The sequence below is a fragment of the Harmonia axyridis genome, chromosome 4 (assembly GCF_914767665.1).
Source record: "Harmonia axyridis chromosome 4, icHarAxyr1.1, whole genome shotgun sequence".
NCBI classification, from domain to species: domain Eukaryota; kingdom Metazoa; phylum Arthropoda; class Insecta; order Coleoptera; family Coccinellidae; genus Harmonia; species Harmonia axyridis.
Genome location: NC_059504.1, coordinates 10537431 through 10562819, shown reverse-complemented (window position 1 = coordinate 10562819; position 25389 = coordinate 10537431). Strand labels below are relative to the sequence as shown.

Here is a 25389-nt window from a genome sequence, read left to right as displayed (position 1 = left end):
AATTTTGATATCAATTAGAATGAATTCTAGCACAATCGACGCTGTTTAAGATTAAATTGCATGATTTTCAGTTATACTTCATACATAAACTGTATTCTATGGAATAAATATCAAGAAATCAATAATTGTGGAAGATGTAATATTCGATAACTTGTGTTTTTAGTTTTATTGTGTGTAATTTTTGGCAACTCTTCATGTTATATTCATTATTCGGTGTCTTTATGCTACCTCGAGAGATGGCACCACACACTACGCATTTCCCGGCAGAACGGCACCTCTTGAGACAAAAAGCCACGCTTCGCTATCAAGGTAAGGGTGCATAAAGCAGGGACTATTGAGTTGCCATATTGATGAATTGAGAGAAAATCCACTATAAAAATGAACTCACTCCTCTCCTTAATAATGATTTTTCTCACTATGCAGGCTCCTATCTGCTAAAATGCCATTTTCTTATTATGAGTCATGAATGGTCTTGAACGATTGTTTTCGATTCGTTGATGAAAATTTTGGGGGCAAAATGGCTGTATTTTCAAATTTTAATAAAAAGAGCGATTGCGTCTAATAAAGACAAATCTTAATGCAAAATGTTTTGATGATGATAAGGAGCAGTGTTTTCTTATAATTGAAAAAAATTATAAAATTTTTCAATTCAATTATAAAATTCAAAGTAAACTTCTTTGATATTGTTATGAAAGAAGCAAAATGATTTTTTTTTTCCAGATATTGAAAAGATACAATATTTGAATGGAGACTGGAATTGGAGAGTTGATGTATATAAATAATTTTATGTTGAAAAACTAATGATTGAGAATGAGGACCAGAAAACAATGCAAATGAATTTGCTCAAAAAAAATTCGAGACAAAAAGTGAACCGTTCATTTCAAGATGACAATTTTAAAAATTCACGTGATTGTAGTTCAAAATGATGAGTAAAATTCATAATTAATTCTTACTAAGGAAATTGAATTTTTTTTAGCTCGTGTTTTTTTTTTGGTACTTATATCGAAATAGCAGCCCAATTGGGATTTTTAACTCAGTAGAAGTTACCTAAACAATATCCCCTTGCATGGTGTTGTTTCGTCATTCGAACTATAAAAATATGTCACTTTGTGATTAATTAGAGGTGTGAATTCAAAAAAATTTGTTCACAAGAGAACCAATATTTAGTGAATGTAGTCTTATCACAGTCTTCCGCACAATAACTTCAATTTTTTATTTTTTTTATTGAAGGTCACAACAGTAAGGAACGCATAATTTTTCGAATATCTACAGATAATAAATTTCTACTAGTATTTCTTTCATGCAACTTAATGTGAATAGCATTATGCTGAATGCATGTTGTTCATTTTAACAGTTACTATCAACATTTTGGTTGGTTTTCTACATGAAAATTCACTAATGTAATCTAGGTAATTTAACAATTTATTTACACAGCAAAAATCGCTTTTAAATGGATAAAAAACACACTAAAATATACACAATTATTTTCTCTTCTCTACCGGTCACATGTAGGCAGGTTCACTGGGAAGAATACATTGAGTTCAATGAGGGAAGCCATGGTTAAAAATCCTCCATATAAAGCAAGGCAGCCTAATCCAATCTTCCAATCCAGTCTGAAAAGCAATTTTTGAGTTGAGAGAATTCTGTATTATTGAACATTAAGGGTGAAAAAACCAAGATGACAACATCGTTGAATTGAAATTAAATCTTCGTGGACAATACCTCAGTTACCTTAGCTTTAATGAGAAGGAAAAATCCCGAAATAATCACCTGAATTTATTCAAATAGAGTCCACCATAAAACAGAACCAGAGTTGATAGTAGTGACACAGCACTGTAAGTTATGCCAGAAGAGTTTATTTGTATCCAGTGACGATCAGGATACGTTGGATAGAAAGCTGTTTTGATGAACCATGGAATACCAAGGCATAGTAAAATATCAAAGGTATTTGATCCAATTGAACTGCTGATTCCCATTGCACCATGACCTTGAATATTGATATTAGTGACTATCAATCGAGTTTTAATTCTGCTGCGTACTTACCTTGATTTGTGACAATCACACTAGAAACCGCTTCAGGTACACTAGTACCAGCTGCCAAAAAGGTCAAGCCCATTACTGAATCTGGAATGTTTAGAGTATCCCCTGCAAAAAAATTAAATCAGCTTTTAAATTCGATGAATGAAATAATAACAACATATTGTAAAGGGTTTTCCAATAGGAAAGATACATTTTAAAATGGTTATAATGGTATTCTGGGTTTCTGTTCGTACAGTTAGCGATTTCTCGAAATGACAACCCCGCCACCCGTAGACCAATAGTTCAACCTCTTTCAAATTCACTCATCTGGCGATAAATTCCGCGTACAAGTGCTCTAGGCATTTTAACAACAACTAAATATCGACTTTGGTTTGGATCTCCTCGAACAGCTGGTTTGTTGTCAAATTAAAAAAGCTACCTACACTTGGTATGTTTTTAAAAGTAGGTACTTTTGAATCAGGAGTGTATGGTGTACCTACTTGAGAAGTACATATATTGCTCTGAACAGCTTGGAAATTATTCTCTGACGAATTAAATGACTGAATTTTACCCTGAATAGATCAAAATAAAATTTTTACTTTTTCATTTCAGAAAAAAAGGATCAACTAATTTCGAACATGGTCGAAAATTTGAATAGACTCCTCAGAAACGTTTTCCTATCTCACCTACAACTGTTATCAACCATGCAACAACGTATGACGTTATTCCAATCCAAATAATGCACATCAGAAATGTAAAAACAAATAGTCTCGGATATTTTCTACAATCAGGTGTTGTCAGGTAGAGAATGAATGAAATTGGCCAGGTGAATATCCACCAACATTTTCCGGAAGCAGATTCTTCTGTGGGCCATTCCCATATATTTGTTGATTCCTCTGAAAAAAAAATTAGAATTCAGGTGGTGTTAGTTATGTTTCATCAAGAACGATTTTGAATTACTGAGATCGCGCAGAATTTGTGGATTGTGCATAATACAAACTGTTACACTTCACTCAATAAGTCCAGGCCAATAGTAAAAAAGATGTTTTATTAAAAACTCGACTTTACTTGTCAATATAGTCATCTTCATGAGTGATACATGTACTGATGTACTCCAACGTTCATTTGGCTTTTCAATACCTTTTTTGTAGAAAGTTTCGTCTTTCTATAGAAATAGGCTTCACCTTGGCAATCATTCTCAATTAGAGTCAAATTTTTTAATTTTGTTTTAATGAAGAAGTGCTGACTTCAGTCAGCAAATCACCTTCGAACTAGGGATTCATCAAGCTAAGTAGCTTGACTTTTTAACCAACTACTTGACTTGAAGATCAAGCTCGTGGAAAATTACATACTTGAGCTTGACTTGACTTGCTTTTAGATGTTTATTGCTTGACTTGATATGAAGCTTCTGGATAATACTTGAGCTTGATATGTACGCGCGCATGGAATATATTTCTGCAATCTTGTGCGCGCTTAGACTACATCAATAAGGGGATTCCTCGAGCGCCGAGAGACTGAAGCATTTACCAGAGTGATTTTATTAGTAGTTTTCTCACATTTCTATGGAATCCATTGGTAGATTTTGATAGTTTCAGAAATATCTTTCCAAACTTGGCCGAAATGGCCAAGGATTTTTTATCAACGCCAGCATCTTCAGCTCCTTTAGAAAGACAATTTTCTAGAGCTGCTCTTACAGTTCCAAAAACCCGCAATAGGTTAGGCGACAAATCTATAAGATGCCTCATGTGTCTTAGGTCCTGGATGGAAAATTATGAAGTCAAACAAAGCTTGGAGGTTTCTCAATATTACGAAAGTTCATTTTTTCATTATTTTTTTATTTTGTTATGGTGATTTAATTTATATATTTTTAGTTGATATTTTCGGTTTTTTTATACAATAAGTTTAATAAATAAATGCAAGGTTCCTTCTCATTTCATAATTTTTTTATTGATGTGACACTACACAATAAAACTGCTAAAAATCAAGTAGCTTAATATGATTCAACTACTTGATAAATAAATACTTGGCTTGACCTGAGATTGAAAAACTACTACTTGACTTGACCTTGATTTGGCTCAAGCCAAATAGCTTGAAAATCAAGCCAAGCCGTGAATCCCTAGTTTCAACCGTTGATGTCGATGGAGCAAATTCTGAAAAGTCTTATAACCATTTGAAGGTTGGTACTAACGAGAAGAATAAGGTGGTGACATTCATGTGTCACTTATTGAGTGACTTATTATACAGCGTGGCTCAACGAAACATAATAACTCGATTTTCCGGCTTTAAAATAAAAATGTGGAAAATCGCATGGTACACCATACACACATTTTGATTTTAAAGTCGGAAAATCAAGGTTTTAAGTTTTCGCTAGACCACACTGTATGTAGGCTAACACTGTATGGTTTACCCAAAACCAAACTGTGAATTAACACGCAACTGGATTTTTTTCTTGAACCCGAAACTCGATTTCAACATGTTTCCGAAATTATGAATCAATAATCCTAAAAAATATTATGACAGAGCTAGAATTTAGAATATAATAATATGAAATACATAAATCAAACTTTTTAATGTTCCCTCATTTTATAGCTATCCGTAACTATATGTTAATCAAAAATATCAAATGTGTCTAATGTACCATAAAATATCGTTGTCTTGTATTTGAATAGATATGGTATGATGTTCGTTGACATTCCAATCCACTGGTTCAATGAATTAAATGAATCCACATATCGCGAACGGTCCCAAAAAACTTGCTCACCTAGTTCCTCGCAGTCTTTTAAGGAAATATCTGCCTCACAGACACAATTCGCTATGTTGCATTTGGAGCCCGTCTTTCCATTTTTGGCTAGAAGTGGTTCTGTTTCCCGCAATACTTCTGTGTAACGTCTTTTCCTTTTGATTTTTCTCAGCGCCCTCGTTGCCAAGGCGCTTATGCTTCCATTGAAGTACATTACTGAAATCATACAGAAAGTTAAGTTAATGATGGATTTTTTCATGTTAATCGTGTTTATGTCTCAAGGGCAAGAACTTGGAACATTTGAAAAATGAAAGAAATATCTAAAATGGCCTAAAAAGAATGAATGTAGTAGAATATTTGTTGCCAAAAAGGTCACAAAACTCTTATGACAATAACAAAGTTTTAAGAGATCGGATACTTTACCAATCTCTCTGAAACATTGTTTGCGAGTTTTTTATGGTTCAAATCTTCAATGATAAAAAAGGCTATCATTACCATATGTTGGTCAAATATTTGAAGCAAGAAATGAAAGGATATTAGCCAAAAAAGTCCAAAAGTTCTGACTAGAAAAGATGTTCCTGAGGTATCGAACGAGACTATTTTAATGTAGGTACAAAGTTGCAGTAATATACGATGTATTTGGTGGATGCCGACAGCAAGAACTTGTAAATATACTAGTTATTCAAGTAGAAGATAGTCAGTTTTTTTGGTAAATGTATCAAAGACAAAAACCTATAAAAAGACTATATTATCACAATTGTTGAAGAAGAAGAAATGAATAGTTTAAAACTGATAAGAAAATAATGTAGGTACATGTCTTTACGCCCTCGATATTGTCCAGAAAAAAGGATCTTTCTGACTAATAGATGGGACGTTTGTGCTATAAAACAAGTTGCAAAAACACGTTAGGCAAAATCCCATGTCTGCGTCGAACATCAGCAACCCTTCTTGCGGAAGCAAGAGCTTTATAACTTCGCTGAAACATTATGCTGGTTGGAAGAGTACGTCTATTGTTGAAGGATATATAGAGGATAGTATGTCTTCCAAAAATGAGGTTTCAAGAATGCTACAAAAATTCCTTCTGTGTATGGTTTTTCTTATAGAAAATGAAACATGAATTCATGTTTGATGCAAACCAAATAACATTTACGTGGTCCTTTTAGAATTCCCAGTTTCATATTGATTAATTCGAATGAAAAATAATTAAGTTGTTCGAAAAAATGTCAGACTATTGATTACAGACGCATTCTACTTTGAATATTCTACAACTTATAATCAAAATTGAAATTTTCACCTAAATCAGCAGCCAAAAAATTTATGCTAGATTGGATAGTCAATATTGCAATATTGCTATATTTCCTGATGTCTACTATCAGATAAAATTATACGTGCTATCAGATAATATTATACGTGACCCGGGCCAGCCATGTTAGTGATAAATGTACTGGTTTCTGATTTTAATTTTTTCTTCGTTAGTTTTTTCCATGTCTTCATGTCATTCTCCTGATACTTACATTCCAGATTTCTAATATGGAAATTAACATATAAATTTGAGGTGAGCATATAAAGAAGACGTGTTTGTTGGAATTCACGATACATCAGAAGATTTTCACTAATCTTTAACTATCTTCCGGTAATGCTCAAAATGATTCAAAATGGTGGATGCCCCTTTTAAGATTTACCTTCAGTGCATCATTTCGAATAACAAACGTTTGAAATTATTCAAGAAACACTGCACACTTAACTTTAGATTAAATAGACCAATAATTCTGACATTTATAAATTGTTCATTTTGAATTGGTTGGTTACCTCTCCTCAATACTTACTGAATATATAGAGTATGTAAAAAAGAACTAAAGTGAGAGCCTCATAAACATAAACTCTTCCATCTTGTAATACTGATATCAGAAGAATTACTGCTGTTCCATAAATAATACTATCACGTGTTATAGGCCACCAGTCTAAGTCCATCACCTAGGAAAATGAAAAATTCATTGAATTTCTTTCGACGTTCATATATCCATTGATTTGCAGTAAAATAAATTTATGTGTTTACCATATTCGCAAAAAGTCCACAGCATGCTGGTACTGCCAGTATGTTGAATACTGCCGATCCTACTATTGTTCCAACTCCCAAATCACCTTCAGTCACGAAAGTACCAACGCAATTTATAAATAATTCAGGACTAGAACTTGCAGTTGCCATGAAAGTGGCTCCAGCAATATCTTCGGACATTTCCAAACCTCCAAAAAAAATTGCTATAATTAAATAATGAATATCCAAATCAAGCACGCTTTTTGGAGTATTCATAAACTCACATAGCGAAGAAAAAATAACTGTTGAGAAAAGAATTACGAAGCCAAAAAGAATGGATTCAAAGTTTCATTTCTACATCATTCGAAGGCATCAAATTCAACTCATTGCGAATTAAAAGTAGTTAAATATATTTCTTGGAATTAACTGAATAATTATATATTTATGTCTATAGCAATTCAAAGATTTGCTTAAGGCCCAGGAAGTGAGTTATCCTGAATTAAAATAGATGATTTCTGTTATGTAATAAAGCAACCTTATCATCTAAATGATTAGATTCTACACAGTATAGAATTATATTGAAGGTTCATTCAATTTTCAGAGCGTTTTCCTTCCATTGCCATTGAAAAATTAAGCCTCTTGGTATTTCCTGTTGAAATTCATGGCAAATCAAGAACAAAACAAAAATAGATCTCATTCAGACATCATTGTTCCACTAAATAAATAAATATTGATTCAAGATTCTTTTAACTAGGTATAGGAAAATTCCTACACTTCAGTAATCTTGGAAGTTTGCGTGTTTTGAAATGTAGGAATATTCCACTAAAATCTTGAGTGGATAGTTTTTGAGTGGATAGTCATTTCGTAACAATGTCGGTATTTTTTATTTATTCTCCTCAAAATCGATTTTCCAAAGAAAATACCTAGGAAACTCGGAATTCTCATCAGGGTAGGTTTCAATTTCGAAGGTAAGTGAAGTTCGTCAGTAGAAAAATTCCGACAAGAGATTCCTTGAATATCGAAAAAAAAAATTGAGAAAGTACTGACCTGAAGCCAGAAACTTTTGAGCGCTCATTATTTCATGCGCCAAATGTACGCCCAGATCTATATATAGGTGTATGTGGTCTCTTAAGATTACAATTGACGCGTGAATGATGAGCACTCAAAAGTTCCAGATTTTTTTTTCATTTATAGTTCTATTTAATAAAAACTTACTATCACAAAATTTCTTTATAGCAGGAACAAAATAGTCATCGCACACTATAGCTAGTAGAATAAATAAATAAGTTGCTATGGCTGCATGGACCAGTATCCATCCTTGCTGTCTTTGTTGTCTTGTGAAACCATCAGGAGGAAAGTCAAAAATCGCTGCTGGTGTACAGTTTTGACCAGTTGTGGCTAACAAGTGACGTGATGCACCTGAAATGAGGTTCGAAAAAAATTCATTGAAAAAAAATCGTCGTAAATTCTACCCTCATTTATATTATGTGCAGTTGCAAATAGGATACTCTCAATTGAACATTTTCTGTTTGCTAATAGAACAGCAAACGAATAGATAATTCACAACATAAGTGTTTTCTTGAAGGTTGTGAATGTTGAGATGAGAAGGTGTGCACACATGACATAAGTTTCAATTGGTATAATTTGAAGGGAATTTTTTTTCTCATTCTAAAAATCCAAAGCATCGATGAAGCAATTCAGATACATAAATATAATTTTTCTGAATATTCACCTTCTATTATTTCTTCTATGATAACTTTCAAACGAAAAGATATATCTTTTTTGGAAAAAACTCAAGAAGAAATTATTCAGTTCCATAATTTTATGACTCTTATTTTCATAGAGCTTAATCTTCAGGAATTAGAATAGAAATTATAGACTAGGTTTGCTTTCAGTGCCATTCATCTGAATTTTAATATGTATATCTACTCATTTTGAAATATGTATAGTGATTCGAAATGATCGATGGTCACATTGTTTGAATGATACAAAATTGCAGAAACGTAATCATATTACAAATCATAATTTGATAAAACTGCCATTTTTTTTCAAGCAGAATTTTAAAAAAATTTATAACTCTGTGATAACAGAGGTTGAAATTTTGCGTGTATAGAATGAAAGCTTTGTGTGAAATTTTGGGTACATAACTTCATCAGATCCTTAGAAAATTCAGGCAGAAGAAAACGGATGAAAATCGAGGAAAGCATTGACTTGAAGTCAGGAGCTTTTGAACACTCTTTCATGCACGAGTTAATTGGAGACCACACATATCTATAATACCTATGTACAATTCTGTGGTATCAGTGGGTGCTCAGAGGCTCCTGATGACTTCAGAACAGTACTTTCCTCGATTTCTTCTCTCTTTAACTTGCCTTGAAGTTCAACACCTTTCAGTTGAACTTTTTGATGAGGTAAAATAAAAAAAATAATATGAAATTCACTCACGTAGATTCTCTCCATTATTATCTTCACTGAAGACATTCAACAACGAATAAAATATTGTCACAGACAAAAACGCGAAAATTTTAACACAAAGTACGATTTTGGTTTTTTTAGTCCTAAGCAACATTGCCATAACACACTCGAAATATCACTGTCAGCTATCTAACATGAAATTTTTATTCAAAGACTCGAAGAGCGTACTTAATCTCTTGGAAAACAGGTAAGCTGTAGACCTACAGGAACACGGCTGCAAAGAATAAAATATATATTTTCAAATTAATACCATCTCTACTTTATCTTTAGATAAGTAATCTTTTCTATTGTGGAAGTTTAATGGAAAGCTGACGAAAAACAATTGATAAGTGAATAAGAAAATATTGACTTACCTGAGATATTGAAACTCTTGAAGATATTAGATGTAAATCATTTTTTTCAGCGTAAAAAATTTTCGGATATCAGTAGCAAAAATCTGCGGTAGTTGCATAACCATATTGACACTTCCCACTTCCCTCTTTTGTAAAATAATTCTGTAGTATGAGATTGATAAAAAGATGGTGCTATACGAGTGCTGATCTCAATAGTTTGTTTTAGATGTTGATATCGATAATTTGGAATAAATCAACGAAAAAATAAATCGTTATAGAGATTTAAATTAAAATTAAGAGGGATTCGTTCAGCTGCGACCTAATATTGTGCTATTCTCGACATAGCGTGGTCTATAGCTCGCCTTCCAGTTCCAGAGTTCTAATGAACTCCAGTATCTGGAGTGGCTTCAAGGAGGCTACTTCTTCACTTCTGAAGGGTGTTTTTTTTAGAGCTATAGAACTTTAAATTGCAATAAAACAACGATGGATTATCGGATTGACATGAATTTTATTTATCCTCAAGATAATCTTGTGGCATTACATTTTAAATATGATTTCTGGCATATGACCGCCACGGCTGGCTCGGATGTTGTCCAATCTGGACGTCTAATTTTCGATGACTTTTTCCAACATTTGTGGTCGTATATCGGCAATAACACGGCGAATGTTGTCTTCCGAATGGTCAAGGATTTGTGGCTTATCCGCATAGACCAATGACTTTACATAGCCCCACAGAAAGTGGTCTATTGGTGTAAAATCAAAAGATCTTGGAGGCCAATTCACAGGTCCAAAACGTGAAATTAGGCGGTCACCAAACGTGTCTTTCAATAAATCGATTGTGGCACGAGCTGTGTGACATATTGCGCCGTCTTGTTGGAACCACAGCTCCTGGACATCATGGTTGTTCAATTCAGGAATGAAAAAGTTAGTAATCATGGCTCTATACCGATCACCATTGACTGTAACGTTCTGGCCATCATCGTTTTTGAAGAAGTACGGACCAATGATTCCACCAGCCCATAAAGCGCACCAAACAGTCAGTTTTTCTGGATGTAACGGTGTTTCGACATACACTTGAGGATTAGCTCACTCCAAATGCGTCAGTTTTGTTTGTTGACGTAGCCATTCAACCAGAAGTGCGCTTCATCACTAATGAACGTAGTGCGCGATACGTATTCCGCACAGAACCATTATTTTCGAAATGAAATTACACTATTTTCAAGCGTTGTTCAGGCGTGAGTCTGTTCATGATGAATTGCCAAACAAAACTGAGAATAAATAACTTGACAGCTGTCGCCATCTTGAACAGAAATCCCAACTTGAAGTTATATACCTCGAAAAAAAACACCCTATACGAGAAAATATGAATAGTTTTTTATTTTTCAGATTAGCCAAAAATTTATTAATGACCATTCAAGTTATTTTTATGGAATGTAATGTTCATAATAAAGAAACAGAAAGATGTGAATGGAATTTTGTGTTCAGAGAAGATGCATCACATCAAGAAAAAGCTATATTCCAAAAATCATTTCCTTCGATAGAACCATTCACGAGATATAGCTGAAAATATTTTTTTTTTAATCGATTTTCTTTTAAATCGGACTGAATCGGAAAGAATGGTAAAGAAGAAAAGTGTTTCGTCATCGTCAGATCCATTGAAAATTCAATCAGAATAAAGAAAATATCTAAGAAAATCAAAAGCTCGTCATTCATACGCCAATTGCGCCTATATACCTATTAGAAAATTATGTGGTCTCCAAGGCAGCAATTAGCGTATGAATGTATTATCACTCAAAAGCGCCCGAATTAAAAATTTTTCAGCAGGTATTCAACTGACCCATTATATTTTTCCTTGTTTCTCCTTATTATATTCGTGTTTATGTACGCTCTTGTTTTTTTATGCAACAAATGCAGTCCTTATCTACAATTAAGCGCACGCTCGAAAATGGACCTCTTTCAGAATTCCTCTCAATAGGCCATTGTTTACAATAGAAAATTACTGGAATGGCACAGGGACATAGAATAATAATGACACCAAATATGACAATGGATCCTCCGAATGAACAGTCCAGCAAAATTGCTTGATGTCAAATAGACTCAGTGAAGCCCATGCTGCGAACAAATGAAGATCGCGTATGCTTCAGGGCGGGGGAACATAGTGCGTGCTAACAATCGTCCTGAAGGTGCAGAAATATGGATTTCGAAACGTTGGCAGCAGGTGAGAACTTGAGCATAGCTTCGATTTTGCCCTATCCGGTTTTGAACGATCTATTATGCATTTACGGATTAGTTTTTATTCGGTTGAATGCCTGCATGATTAAACTAAGTTAATCACGTAGTACAATTGAATAAGTGAATGATTGTGTTCGTTTTAAGCTGCTTGTAGTCCTCTGCTTCATCACGTCTTGTAGGAAATTTTTGGGAGGCATTTTCTATATACCTTTCTCTTCTTATATAGTACTTTTTCTATCAAAAAAGAAAAAATATATGTTCAATCAAAAACAAAGTTTTCAAGACATGCGTAATTACTGATAGAATACATCAAATGTTTTACCGTCTACACTCTCATTCCGAAAATTCAATAGTTTATAATCAACTACTAATAGATGTTCATGAAATACATAATTTAAATCTCTTGAAGAATTGACATGAATTTCATTAGTTCATTTTAATATTTTTATTCTATCTAAAAATCCTCTGGTACCGCGAAAAATATCATGTCTTCTTTGAAATCAAAATTCTTGAGAAGTATTTATATCGAAAGTCGAAAGAATATACCACAAGTATTTCTCTTTTATGGATAAAAATCTGGACTTTATAAGAATTGAAGATTCAAAAATACAATCGTAAATTCAATTTCAAGGGCAAAAATAATAAAACACAAATTCTTTATTCGACGCTATTGAAAACAGTGCAGATGTGTGTTGAAATGAAAAAATTATTGTACAAATTGAAAAGTGGACTCAATTTACGTTAAAGAAATTCATAAACCCATTTTATCTCGAAAACTGAGAATTAGTTGTATTTACTTCCTTTATTTATTATAGTTGCTATGTTATTTTTCACTCTGTTACATTTTTTCTTTTCAATTTTCTTCTGTTGAATCAGTTTTGATAACCTTACATTAATTTTATTATTTTCATAGAGATAAGGTCATAAATGCTATGGATTAAAATAGGCCAATGACATTACATTCTTTTGGCATTTAACTTCTTCATTTTCGTTCAGTGCTACTTTGCATGTCAGAAAAATATAATACCAAAAAATATTTCGAAATATAATTATCTCCAAATTTTAGATTGATGACCTTGAAAAAAATAATTTTGAATAAAACTATCTTGTCTACTCTGAACTTTTTTCTCATTGGCTTACCAGCTATAAATCAAATCAAATATTATTATATTCGAAAGAACCAAACAATTAAAATGTTGCGTTCTTACGTTCTTCTTTCATTCAATAAAGACAAAATTTAAGACACTTCCGCGACGATAACAAAAAGGTTATTGACCTCTGTCCACGAGGGTAACAAAACTGTTTTTGTGTACCTATTACTAACAGGATGATTACAATGTGGATCAAGGTATAATTGAATTCATTCGAAAGTCAGTTTCATTTTCTTGTTTTATATTTTTGTTTGTAAGCCCGTAACATATTTTATTCTTTTCTCGATATTATTATGAATTCAATGTTGCAATATATCTCATCAGTCTTTTTTGCTGTACTCAAATAAATATAATTGAGTTTTTATTCTTAACAATATATAGGACATATTTGAAACCCGAGTGAAATTTGTTTTTTATTTTTTCCTTGTTTTAGTAGCCTAAATCTAAATATCAAATTGATTAAAATCAAGGAACTTTCCTCGTTTAATCAATTATTGAGTTAAAAGTGATAAGGACTTTTGTGGTGATTGTCAAATAATTTATTTTCAAGTTCATATTCTGATCCACCCATAGACATATTTTTAGAATATTTGTCTGAAGTATTAACAAATACAAACAATAATACTGAGAAAATCCGATCTCTTCTGAACAGAAATATGTTGGATCCACTTATATTAAAATTAGGACAGAACTTCCTCAATTATCAACTAAAACATATTTTTATTTATTATATCTTTCTGTACATCCAATATACACTGATATTCCGATATATGAAGAATGGATGAACGGTTTTGTTTCAAAAAACTAATAATAACAGAAGAGACATTCACACGAATCCATCTAATGATAACTCAACACAAAATAGCACGTGAAAAAGTTTGTATATAGGAGTAGATATATCTTAGATATCTGAGTTCAAATAAAAATAACAGACTTGATTATTATAGATTTAATTCGCGATAATGTCTCAAGTGGTTTTGAATTCATTGTGTGAAACATTTTAGTATAGAATTCAGTAAGGAAATAATTTAAAATTTTCGTAGATAATATCATAAGACAGCAAATTTCGGCGGCAAAATTGATGAAAGTTTGTTGCTCTCGTGAAGTCATTTTTTCGAAGCAAAAGCCATTAACGGAATTGCAAAGGAACAATTTTCGCAAGAAAAATTCAACAATTTAATGCAAAATGATGTTGATATTCAAGTATATTACAACAACGAATAAATTCACCTAGCTCATTTGATGATAAAGGAAGTTACTTCATTTCATAAGAATCTAATATAACTAATATTTGTACATTTTGCAGACATGAGTGTTGACAGAGTTGCTACTAGAAAACAATGCGTTGCTATGGTATTTTATCAATATAAAATTCCAATCACCTCTTCGACAAATAACACCGCTAGAAAACTTCTTCTTGTGGCACGTAGCACCGTCTTGATGAAAATAAACGTCGTCTACATACATATCTTTCAATTAGTGCTATAAAAATCAGTTATCAGAATTCGGTAGCGCAATCCATTCACTGTCAAAACTACAGACTACAGCAGCAACAATCTCAGTTGTTCTTGAGTGACACACACGGTTTCGTTTCTTCACATAACCAATTTGTCTCAACAGCTCGAATTTTTCCAACACTTTCACGCCGGCCGAGAAGGTGCTTCTCGACTTATGAATTTCAACAATTCCAATGCGTTGTTGAAGCGTGTATTCTTCCATATCTAGTAATAGCCTAGTTTTCACTTGTCAAATGTAAAAAGATGTCAGCTGTTTAGATAGCAGGCTTTAAAACGAAATCTCTCATTGGAAAATCCTTTATTATTCCCAATTTCATGAATTTTTCACATATAAATATAAAATTATAAATGCTTAAAGGGAAGCTGGATATGATTATGAATCAGTGAAATATGGGGAAGTTTTATAAAACAGTTCTTAAGGTTCGTGATACTTAATTAGTGAAAAGTCAAAAGTTTATATGGAAATAATAATTCTTGTACACCAGTTGATGTGTTAATATCAATTCCACTTTTATACAAAGCATAAGCGGTAAACAATTGTAGTAACTAGTCTTTTCATTCATTTATTCATTCAATATGTCTAAGCAATTCTGTTAATAAATATCTTGAATTTTCTTATTTTTGATTTTAAATTTGTGTGCAATAGAGTGTATTATTGCGCAGACGTCGGTAACATTACTTACCGTCGCCATTGGCTTAAAAACCAGCAAACAACACGTACCATATTGGCTGCAGATATCCTGAATAATCCAGAAAGCTAGAACATGCAAAAAACATAATAATAAAATAGTAAAGTAGTTCAAATGTTCAAATAACATACCCCATCAACCGAAGAGTTGCAATGTTCATTGTTCTCGTGTAGTATGTGCTTTTCTTTAGACCCCATCTGCATCATCATAACAATTAACTGGCTAGTGGGATTCCCATACAGAATTTCAAACAGAAAATAAAATTTTACTCAATTACGCTTAGTTTATTTTCGAGTCTTGATCGATTGGTACGCTCAACAATTTCAAGATAAGCTCTCGCTCTACATTCCCTCTTATTTCTTGAGAATATGAGTATGGAAATGGTTTTGGATGGAATATTTGTTTCTAAAATGTGATTGGAATTAATTAGTGCAGATTATACCTTGTTTGTGAAGTTCTACTGGATCTTGACAATGTATTTCTCAGTAAAAGGTATGTTCCATTCATTGATAGCATTATTCAATAAAAATGACGAGTTTCAGAAGAAAAGTATCATTTCCTATAAATTTAATATATTTTCCAGCAGTGAAAATTCAAAGAACGTAAATTTGAATTTTCTTCATCAAAATAATAACAATGTAACAAATGCTAAAAACTGTTGAAAGTATCAATTTCAATTGTTAAAATATCCAAATCCATTAATTTCCACAAAAACTCCGTTCTATATTTTCCATTAGGAGCGTTCATAATGAATATTCAAAAATAATTGAAATGAATGCACTAATCAACAATTTAAAAAATATCGCGTTCAAATATTTTTTATCCTTAGGTACTAGTGTAACAATGTAAAAACAGTGAAATACTTCACTCGATTTCATCCAAAACTCAAACTAAAATTAGTGAACTTCTCTGTGAGATTTAAAGATCTACACTGAAATTTTTCGGCTGATCAGTTCAAATACGACGTAGTAAATAAAATATAATGATTCTACATTGAGCTTACTACATCACCACTACCTACCAGTACTTATATTAATTGTTTGAAAAGCAATTAAACTTTATTGAATGGTGTTTTTCACGAACCAAATGTTATACCGTTTTATGGTTTCAACTAAAGATTATTTCTGCATATTCATTTTATTTTCAAGGTCGAAATTTTAAAGTCTGGCAGTACCGTCAGATTTCAACGTAAATAAAAAAACTAAGTGATAAATACAATATCTCCCTCACGAAAATTTCTGCTTTGGAATAGAAAATCAGAATTCTTTCTCTCTCAAAGCTGCGCTTCATATTATTCTACATTATTTTAATTATTATTGTCATTGCAAGAACGCTGAGTTTCTTGAACTATTTAAACTTGGGTTCAAGAACCAGGTTAACGAGGTAATTCTTAAAATATTCACAGCACGTTTATGTGTAATATGCTTTCCCATTATGGTCAGTTACTGCATTCTACAATCTCGGAGTATTCAAATCACAACAGCAAATCTTGGCTCACACGCTGTTCGCTGAAAAAAATGCAATTCTTGTCACAATCTTCTATTGAATTACAAAGCAATCCTCAATAGAATTTCATTAAGTATACCGGTTAGCTCAAAGAATTAACCTAGAAACAAGTTTTCTAATTGTTCAAAATAACTGAATTGAATAAATTCTATGGACATTTTAAACAATTTTTGCCGCGAAAAATCTCATTTTAGTGTATACTAATCCATTATTTATGGATGGATGGATTTATTAATGGATAATATAATAAATGATTCACTGTTTTCTCACTAAATGCGCTCTTAGTTGGCTTATCCCTCTTTATGGAAATAAAAAGGGGTTTTCAAAAATTCCTTCTAGCACCTTCGCCATTTTGCATTCATTAGAATTGAGTTTCAAACTTCTGCACTTTCTGGTTATCCAAGAGAATTGATGCAATTTAAAATGGTGGTATTATTTTTTTGACGTTTCTTTTGTCATTTGTCTTCAGAAGTTTATAACATTCAATCAAGAAAAGATACGCGTTTCAACAACGTTTAGAAATTGTTGAATTGTGAATACTGAAAAAAATTTGAGAATAATTCATGACCGACATTATTCAGTTAATCGACTCACCATTCGTCGTGTTGTAGACAAATTTGAAAGTGGTACCAAGTACGGCTCAGTACTTGGTACTGAGTAGGTACTAGTTGAAATAAAAAGTAGAATTTTGTCGATGATTTCAACAATATGCACAAAATAATTCATAAGCCATAAGACCAAAACGATTTCAGTAATGTTTCAATGGAGTTGGACTTTCAACAATGATTTGATGCCAGTGATGTTATAAATAAATGACCGTTTGAATACAGATCTGTATAGAAATTTTTTGGAGCACAACCTTTTTGGCTCTATTGATGATGTAGAGCTTAACACTGCTGGAAATATATGGAATCAGCACGATGGTGCATCACCACTCAGAGAAAATCAAGTAGCTGCTTGGTCAAACAAAAATTTTCCTCAAATAAATTGATAGGACAGAGCCACTTCATTCACCGGTTCTTAATCCGTTAGATTTTCATTTATAAGGACATACAAAGTAGCTTGTTCATCATGTTGAAATCACAGCATATCAACAATTATTTGATAGAATTCAAGATTCCACAAACCAAATAAGAATCGATCATAGATTAATAAACATATATAGAGGAAGTAAACGCTATTTTTACATATCCCCAATATGGTTAGATTACGTTGTCGGATTGTGATATATTTTCAAATCCACAATTTTACTGTATCATTATAAATGAATATTATATTGAATGAAATATATTTATTTGAGTGGTTCCCGATTAAATATGCAAATTTGAATATTTAGAATCCGATATTTTTCCTGATTGTCGAATTTATAATAAGCCGAATATTCATTATTTTTTGTATCTACCTGCTGAAATCCAAGGTTTAGCAACTTTTGCTCTCCTAGTGTCATCAGTTGTTTCGCGTCGTTTGGCGCGCTTGAAGTTTGTTTTCTGAATTTCTGATATATTGAGACATTTATTTCAATATATTTTGAGTTAATATGAAATGTTGATTCACTATGGGACATAGGGAGTGCGTTCTTTGTGGAGAAACTCGCGAATTGAGTGAAATATCGTATCACTGATATCTTTCCATTTCCACGCGCTTCTTGTCAAATTTGATAGTTCATGTTGGGGAGAAAATATACTTACTGAAAATGACATATGCCCCCTATATCTATGTTTATTACGCTGAGGAATCAACCTAAATCTGATGTGAGACTTGCGTTCAAGCTGAAATTGGACATTACGAACAATTTTTTTTGTTTTTTGTTGGAGAAGGTCCAATATATTTCTGACTTCAACAAGAATTTTTTTCCAATTCTTGTAACTTCTAAACGAATCTAACCCATTATATGTTCATAGGAAAAAATGTTCAGAATAAGTGCAGCTTTCATCTGTCAAAGTTTGTCATAGAGCTGTAAGAACGCCCTGTATATCAGATAAGTTTTTATGAAGAAAGTAACGATCGAACTTCTCAAATGAGTCATATCTCAACTTCCGAAGGTTCTCCTTCGAGCTACACTAATCAAATTAAAAGGAGACTCTACAATTATGTGCCTCTTATTTCTCCCACACAGGAAGATCTGGATCTCTTAGTTCCGAAGAGCGAGCTAAAGAAATAATAAATACAATACATTTTGAGGCACCATTATTTTTATTGAATTATTAGGTTAGTTCGTGCCTAATTGCTGTATGATGACGCCTCCACATGACACTTGTACTTTGTTGAAAATAATCATTTTCTTCCGTTCATATGTCGATTCGGGATAAACATCAAAAAGATAATCATTCCGTAAAAAAGTTGATTACGTTTTAATCAAGTCTGATAAACTTTATAATGCTTCTATTTAATTTCCTACTATACTTATGTCAAACGGAGTAAAGTGGTAAAGATCAAAGAATAAAGAATGATTATAATTTTTTTTTAATTTTGACATATAAAGTGATTTTCCACATTTTCTCCACGTTCTAAACATTTTACTTTTCGTTACTAATTAAATACGAAGAGAAAAATATTTCGCAAATGTTGATGGAAAGTATAGTTCGCTTTTAATTGTGGAAAATACATAAATATTGTAAGACTGAACTTCTTGAAATACCTCTTCATTATCATTGAACTGAATCTACTACAAATTATAAAGATTTATAAATTTAAGAGAATATATATTGGCATGACAGAGAATTTTTAATTTTGGAAAAAGTACCCCCTCAAGCGGGAATCGAACCCGCAACCTCCGAATCACTTGTCCAGCGCTCTAACCGATGAGCTACCGAGGAAGCCCTTCTCCTGAATCAAATGTTAGTAAGACGTTAATGTTGAAATGGTAATGATTCACTTTCGGTGATATTCACCTTTCATCCAAGTCCGAAGGGGGTACTCTTTCCAGAATTTTCATCTTTACTTTACGCAAATATTATTTTATGCAAAACAGAAATATTTATCTACCTATTTTTGGCAGGACAAGAATTTCTACTATTTTTCTGAAATCAGTATTCTTTTTCAATGTCCCTCATTTCTGTTCGGTTTTTCGATTAATAAAAAATGTACTTTCATTATTTATTTTGTTTCATTTCACAGGACTTAATTGTACACCACCGGCAATAGACGACTTCCCTAGAGATTTCTTCACAGAAGAACAAAGGAAGAATGGAGGGGTGGCCGTACATGTTTTATTATCACTTTATTTGTTCGTTGCTTTAGCTGTAGTCTGTGATAAATATTTTGTACCAGCTGTAGAGAAAATATGTCATGGTGAGTACAAAACCCAAACATTCTATTGGTTATCCACAAAACTTATTGAATAACATACGTTCACAATGATTGAATTGAAGCCCTTAAAATATACAGGGTGGTCCAACAAAACCATAACTTTAACATGAAAATTTTGAAAATCGTAGTTTTTTGACATGGATTACTGTAGTACCTACATCATTTCTATTTTTCAGCACTAAATATGTCAGCAGACGTAGCAGGTGCTACCTTCATGGCCGCTGCAACTTCAGCGCCAGAACTTTTCGTGAATGTAATAGGTACCTTCATTACAGAGGGTGATATAGGTGTAGGAACAATTGTTGGATCTGCAGTATTTAATATACTGGCAGTAGCAGCATGCTGTGGCATAGGAGCCGGAATGGTAAGCACTTTTCTTATTGTCGAAAACTTCAAATAAAGCTCTAATTCTATAAAATAATAAAAAGAAATTCGTACAACAGACCAGCTATGTGACTGTCTATTTTAAGCACTATGCATGTAAAACTATGCGATTTACTTTACCGTAAACAGAAAGCACGATCAACAGCCAATAGGGTAGCATCTGTGAAGTAAATCGCACGGCGAATAACCAATAAGACAAAACCTTTAGTAGTTGCCACGGAAACGAATTAATAACAGCCCGCGTAGCAGATAACCTTTTGAATTTTCGTAATTGTTTAGCTATTTGCTACCAGTTTTTATATTTACTGAGTTTTTATCGAACTCGAGTTGTAAGACAATTATGCACTCCTATTGTTGTATTACACAAAGTTTTCATATTGAGAAAGTCAACTGTAGAGCGAAAATTTGAAAATATGGGTGTATCTTTTATATAGCTTTCGTTGTGAGAAAGTGAACTGTAGAGCGAAAATTTGAAAATATAGGTGTATCTTTTATATAGCTTTCGTTGTGTAAAACTTGAAATAAAGAACATTATCTATCTATCTATCTATCCATTGAAACCTAAGAGAAAGTGTTTTTATTTCAAACATATTCCATATTTATTGTAAAACATTCGGAAATAAAAATCTTGAACTATGTTTCTTTTTAGTGTGGTGTCAAAGTGGTGCCCTTAGACTGGTGGCCATTGACGAGAGATTGTCTGGCCTATGGTATAACAGTTTCTCTACTCATCTGTATAATCCACGACGAGAGAGTCGAGTGGTATGAAGCTCTAACCCTTGTCTTGCTGTATATAGTCTACATTCTCATAATGTATTTCGACAAATCGATACAAAAGTTTGCAAGAGGTGAGTAGAGTTGCAGTGAACTTGAATCTGCATCCTCGACGATTTTTCCTTTTTACAATGTCTGTATGCACTCAAATCTATTCTGAAGCATTTCTTCTTTTCTTTTTCATTCACTTTTAGGAAGCCTTAAACATTCTCGAAAGCACTCAAACCGTTCTTATGAATCTAAAGCTGCGGGTAAGTAGAATAACCACATCTCCAAAATAATTACTAAGACCATAATACTGTTTACAGATCTTGCCGAAGCTCACCTCCCCCTTAAGCTACCTCAACCAAATGAGGAGCAGAGCTCAGATATTCAAGTTGTGAAGATGAAAGTGTCTACCCTTACCAGTGAAGATGACAATGTCATTCCTCATCATCAAAATGGTTCACTCAAAGTAGTGCTGAGTGATCAGATGGAGGTGGATAAAGATAATAACAAAGTTTCTTTAACAATAGCAGCGGAAGAGCCACATTCTTTATGGAAGTGGCCTGCAGGACAAGGAAAATTCACTCAGGTGACCAAATGGACTAGTTTTCATTTTTTTGTTAAGGATTAATTATAAAAATTTAAGTAAAATCAAACAAAAATGTGGAAGAATCATTGAAATATCTCTAGAAATGAAAAAGTTATGAGACTTTGAAGTTGCGCTTGGAAGAATTATTTCATAGTACGTGTAAGTGGCGTGACGTCACACACTAGACGACTGGTATTCGCAGAGTGCTTACGAATTCATTGGTGTACAATCAGTTGTGCCGTTCGTGTCATATTTTGTTCGTTACACGATGGATGAAATAACTTACTATATACATACATATAAATTACTTTTTTCTCTTTTTACTTTTTACTCCTCACATAAATATGTTTTGCCATTGATAGACTTCAACAACCAGTACTCAACTACAAACTGTTTATGAAACGTTTTTTAAATAAATCATCGTAATAAGTTGAACCATGATGAAGCAAACTCAAAAGTAGATACTTACTTGAAAAGTTTAACTCCTTTTATTTCAGCACTGACATAAGATGGATTTGAAGAAAACAACTCCATCACTGCGAATATATCTATTTTAGGCAAATTGTCACTTTGTCCTTTCACTAAGCTTTCTTCCATTATGGTGACATAAAAACAAAACTCGAGTTAAAACTACACTGTACAACTACAAACGGCGCGAGAGCCTTGGCGCGGCTAAGTATTTGAACGTAATTTATGGTGTAGCGATCACAGGCAAGTGCCGTGACGTCACAGACCAAAGACGTTCCGCGCTAAAATACGTAAATTTAAATAATCTATTTCTCAGTCATTTATTGATGGATTTTCAAAATTTTTTCACTGATTTATCAGTTTTGCTCTATATTTTAATTCTATCGTGTCAAATATAGTATTATCTACAGCACTAGTGGTAGTCCATTTTGTTGATTAAATTTTCAAGATCTGTATAATATTGACATTTTCATATTTTTGTTTATCTTGCAGATGACTTGGATTTTAACATGGCCAATTCATCTTGTCTTCCTCTTCACCATTCCAGATTGTGAAAAGCCAAGATTCAAAACGTGGTTTCCCTTAACTTTCATGATGTGCATAATATGGATAGGATCTTTATCGTATTTTGTTGCCTGGATGATCACCATCATAGGTAAATCATTGAAGTGAATAAATTTATAAATCACTTAATAAAATTTAAACATATTTAGGTGATACTTTGCGAATACCAGACTCTGTTATGGGGATCACATTTTTGGCGGCTGGAACTAGTGTACCTGAAGCTGTGTCCAGTGTTATAGTTTCCAAACAAGGTAAATTGAGTTGTTTTAACTGCTTTGATAGCGGATTCATGGATCAAAATTGCTATTTCACCCATCGAAATTTCTCATAGATATAAACCAATATTCTTTTTGCAGGACATGGTTCTATGGGAATCAGTAACTCCATTGGATCCAATACATTTGATATTTTGCTCTGTTTGGGATTGCCATGGTTCATCAAAGCAACCTTTTTGCCAACTATTGTAGATAAACATTGGGTATGATATTTATTTTCTAAGATCCAAATCTGTGAGAGGTCTTACGGGGGCCTAGAAGAGTCGAATATAAGGGAAAACATAATGAATAATAATAACAATAATAAATGAGTTTATTCAAATATTCAATACAATAAGTACAATTTCAAATTAAACTCATAATAATAAAAACATAATGAAGAATTCAGATATCGAAGAAAAACGTCTTAGTTTCTTAAAATAACTTGGCTTTTTTATTATTTGTATTTGTAAACATAACGCCATCGAAATATTAGACTATTTGTGTCTGCATCATAAAGTTATTCTCGATTAAACGTATCAGCTTACGAGCCGAATTCTCCTAATTTGCGGGAGGTTTTGATTTTCTGCTTTGATATGATGAAATCAGCGGCTGAAAATCATGAGAATGATTCAGAAACAAGGAAATTGGGTGCCGTACGAGTTGAAGCCGAGAGATGTTGAACGGCGTTTGTTTGCTTGTGAACAGCTGATTGCAAGGCAAAGACGGAAGGGATTTCTGCATCGCATTGTGTCTGAAGACGAAAAATGGGTTCATTACAATAATCCCAAGCGCAGAAAATCATGGCGATATCCCGGCCTTCCACTTCGACGGCCAAACCGAATATTCTTCGTTCCAAGGTCATGCTCAGTATTTGGTGTGACAACATGAGTTGTTAAAATCGACTGAAACAATCACAGGCGATCGTTATTGAACGCAATCAATGCGTTTGAACCGAGCATTGAAAGAAAATTGGCCGCAATAAAACAAGAGACATGATAAAGTGATTTTACAGCATGACAATGCTCGACCCCATGTTGCGAAAGTAGTCAAGACATACTTGAAAACGTTGAAATGGGAAGTTCTACCCCACCCGGGGTCTGTATTCTCCAGACGTTGCTCTCTCTGACTATCACTTGTTTCGATCAATGGCAAACGGCCTGGCTGACCAGCACTTCTTATGGTCTTATGGACAAGTAAAAAATTGGATCGATGTGTGGATTGCTTCAAAAGATGACCAGCGGGATTCGTACGCTGTCCGAAAGATGGGAGAAAGTAGTGTTGTCCTCCATTAAATTTAACCATAGATCCCTACTATTTCTCATTTTTCCAGATTTGTCACAGGTGAAAAATACAGACTGTTTTTCCTTTGCAGCTTCAACATTATAATTGAGAATTAAATTAATGTTTGTGTGATCTTTGCTATAACTAAGAGGCAATTGTAATTTTGTTACTATCTCGGTGGAGTGCAACGAAAGGACAGGAGCCGACTAGCCCATTGTGAAACCATTGAATACTTTCTACCTGAGCTGAAATATACAGTCATATTTAATGGACAACTTTAAGACTCCCCCGTATAAAATAATAAATCATCAAATAGTTGTGCTACACTACATACAAAAATTTCACAAACCTATTCTTTTATTTTCAGGTTGGTATCAACTCAGCTGGCATAGAATATAGCGCCATATCTCTTCTATCAACTCTACTTCTTCTATATCTAACATTTTTCCTCAACAAATTTCAACTGGACAAACGGGTTGGAAGAATTTGCCTGCTGATGTATGCAATTTTCTTGATACTAGCCAGTTTGATAGAACTGAACGTGTTCTTCAGGGTGAATCTCCCTACATGCGGCAGATGAAGAGCATTTAAAACAAAAAGTGAAATACTCCAAAACACGAACGATCTTCTATTGACCTCTTGAGTTCAAGTTTTCAGAGTAAGAATTTGTGAAATACGTTTCATTTTACCGAAAAATGGACTTTGTTTTTCTCTACCTTTTATGGAAAAATTATTTTGAAAATTGTGCCTATATAATTCATTTGTATAAACGAAAAATAATATTAGTGATTAATAATTTGACAAATTGCGTGTTTATTTTCTATCACTTAATTTTTGAGGAAATCTCATATTAAGTATTAGTAAATTTTATATTGTTTTCATAATCTTCATTTTCTAGATATAAAAAATTCACATTGAAATAAGTGTATATATATCGCTTTCTGGTGAAAAACATATTTTGGTAGGTGTATCATTTACCTGATTTACCTTTGTTCATAAAAACTCTTGTACGACATTGTACAGAACAATAAAAATTAAATGCAAGTAAATATTTCGTTAATTATTCATAAATGCAAGAAATT

The 25389-nt window shown here is 32.9% G+C and overlaps 2 protein-coding genes across 5 annotated transcripts; one reads left to right on the top strand and one right to left on the bottom strand.

Moving 5' to 3' along the window:
* Positions 1–1401: 1401 nt before the first annotated feature.
* LOC123678975 (sodium/potassium/calcium exchanger 3-like) lies at positions 1402–15463 on the bottom strand. Of its 3 annotated transcripts, XM_045616270.1 has the most exons (10): positions 15322–15463; positions 15185–15258; positions 8010–8213; positions 6816–7003; positions 6586–6733; positions 4781–4975; positions 2706–2915; positions 2044–2145; positions 1771–1987; positions 1402–1613 (listed from the first exon to the last, which is right to left on the bottom strand). In XM_045616270.1, the coding sequence occupies exons 4-10, from the start codon at positions 6993–6995 to the stop codon at positions 1496–1498; spliced, it is 1170 nt and encodes a 389-aa protein (XP_045472226.1). In that variant the 5' UTR covers positions 6996–7003; positions 8010–8213; positions 15185–15258; positions 15322–15463; the 3' UTR covers positions 1402–1495. The 3 variants fall into 3 exon arrangements, with proteins under 3 accessions (XP_045472226.1, XP_045472224.1, XP_045472225.1); XM_045616268.1 differs by lacking the exons at positions 15185–15258; positions 15322–15463 and adding an exon at positions 9240–9994 and having other exon boundaries at positions 6816–7018; XM_045616269.1 differs by lacking the exons at positions 15185–15258; positions 15322–15463 and adding an exon at positions 9240–9977.
* Positions 11341–25356, top strand: LOC123678976 (sodium/potassium/calcium exchanger 3). 2 transcript variants are annotated; one of them, XM_045616271.1, is made up of 10 exons: positions 11341–11819; positions 19814–19987; positions 20182–20369; positions 21039–21237; positions 21358–21414; positions 21472–21737; positions 22698–22860; positions 22919–23020; positions 23126–23247; positions 24675–25356. In XM_045616271.1, the coding sequence occupies exons 1-10, from the start codon at positions 11795–11797 to the stop codon at positions 24885–24887; spliced, it is 1509 nt and encodes a 502-aa protein (XP_045472227.1). In that variant the 5' UTR covers positions 11341–11794; the 3' UTR covers positions 24888–25356. The 2 variants fall into 2 exon arrangements, with proteins under 2 accessions (XP_045472227.1, XP_045472228.1); XM_045616272.1 differs by lacking the exon at positions 11341–11819 and adding an exon at positions 15545–15682.
* Positions 25357–25389: the final 33 nt, after the last annotated feature.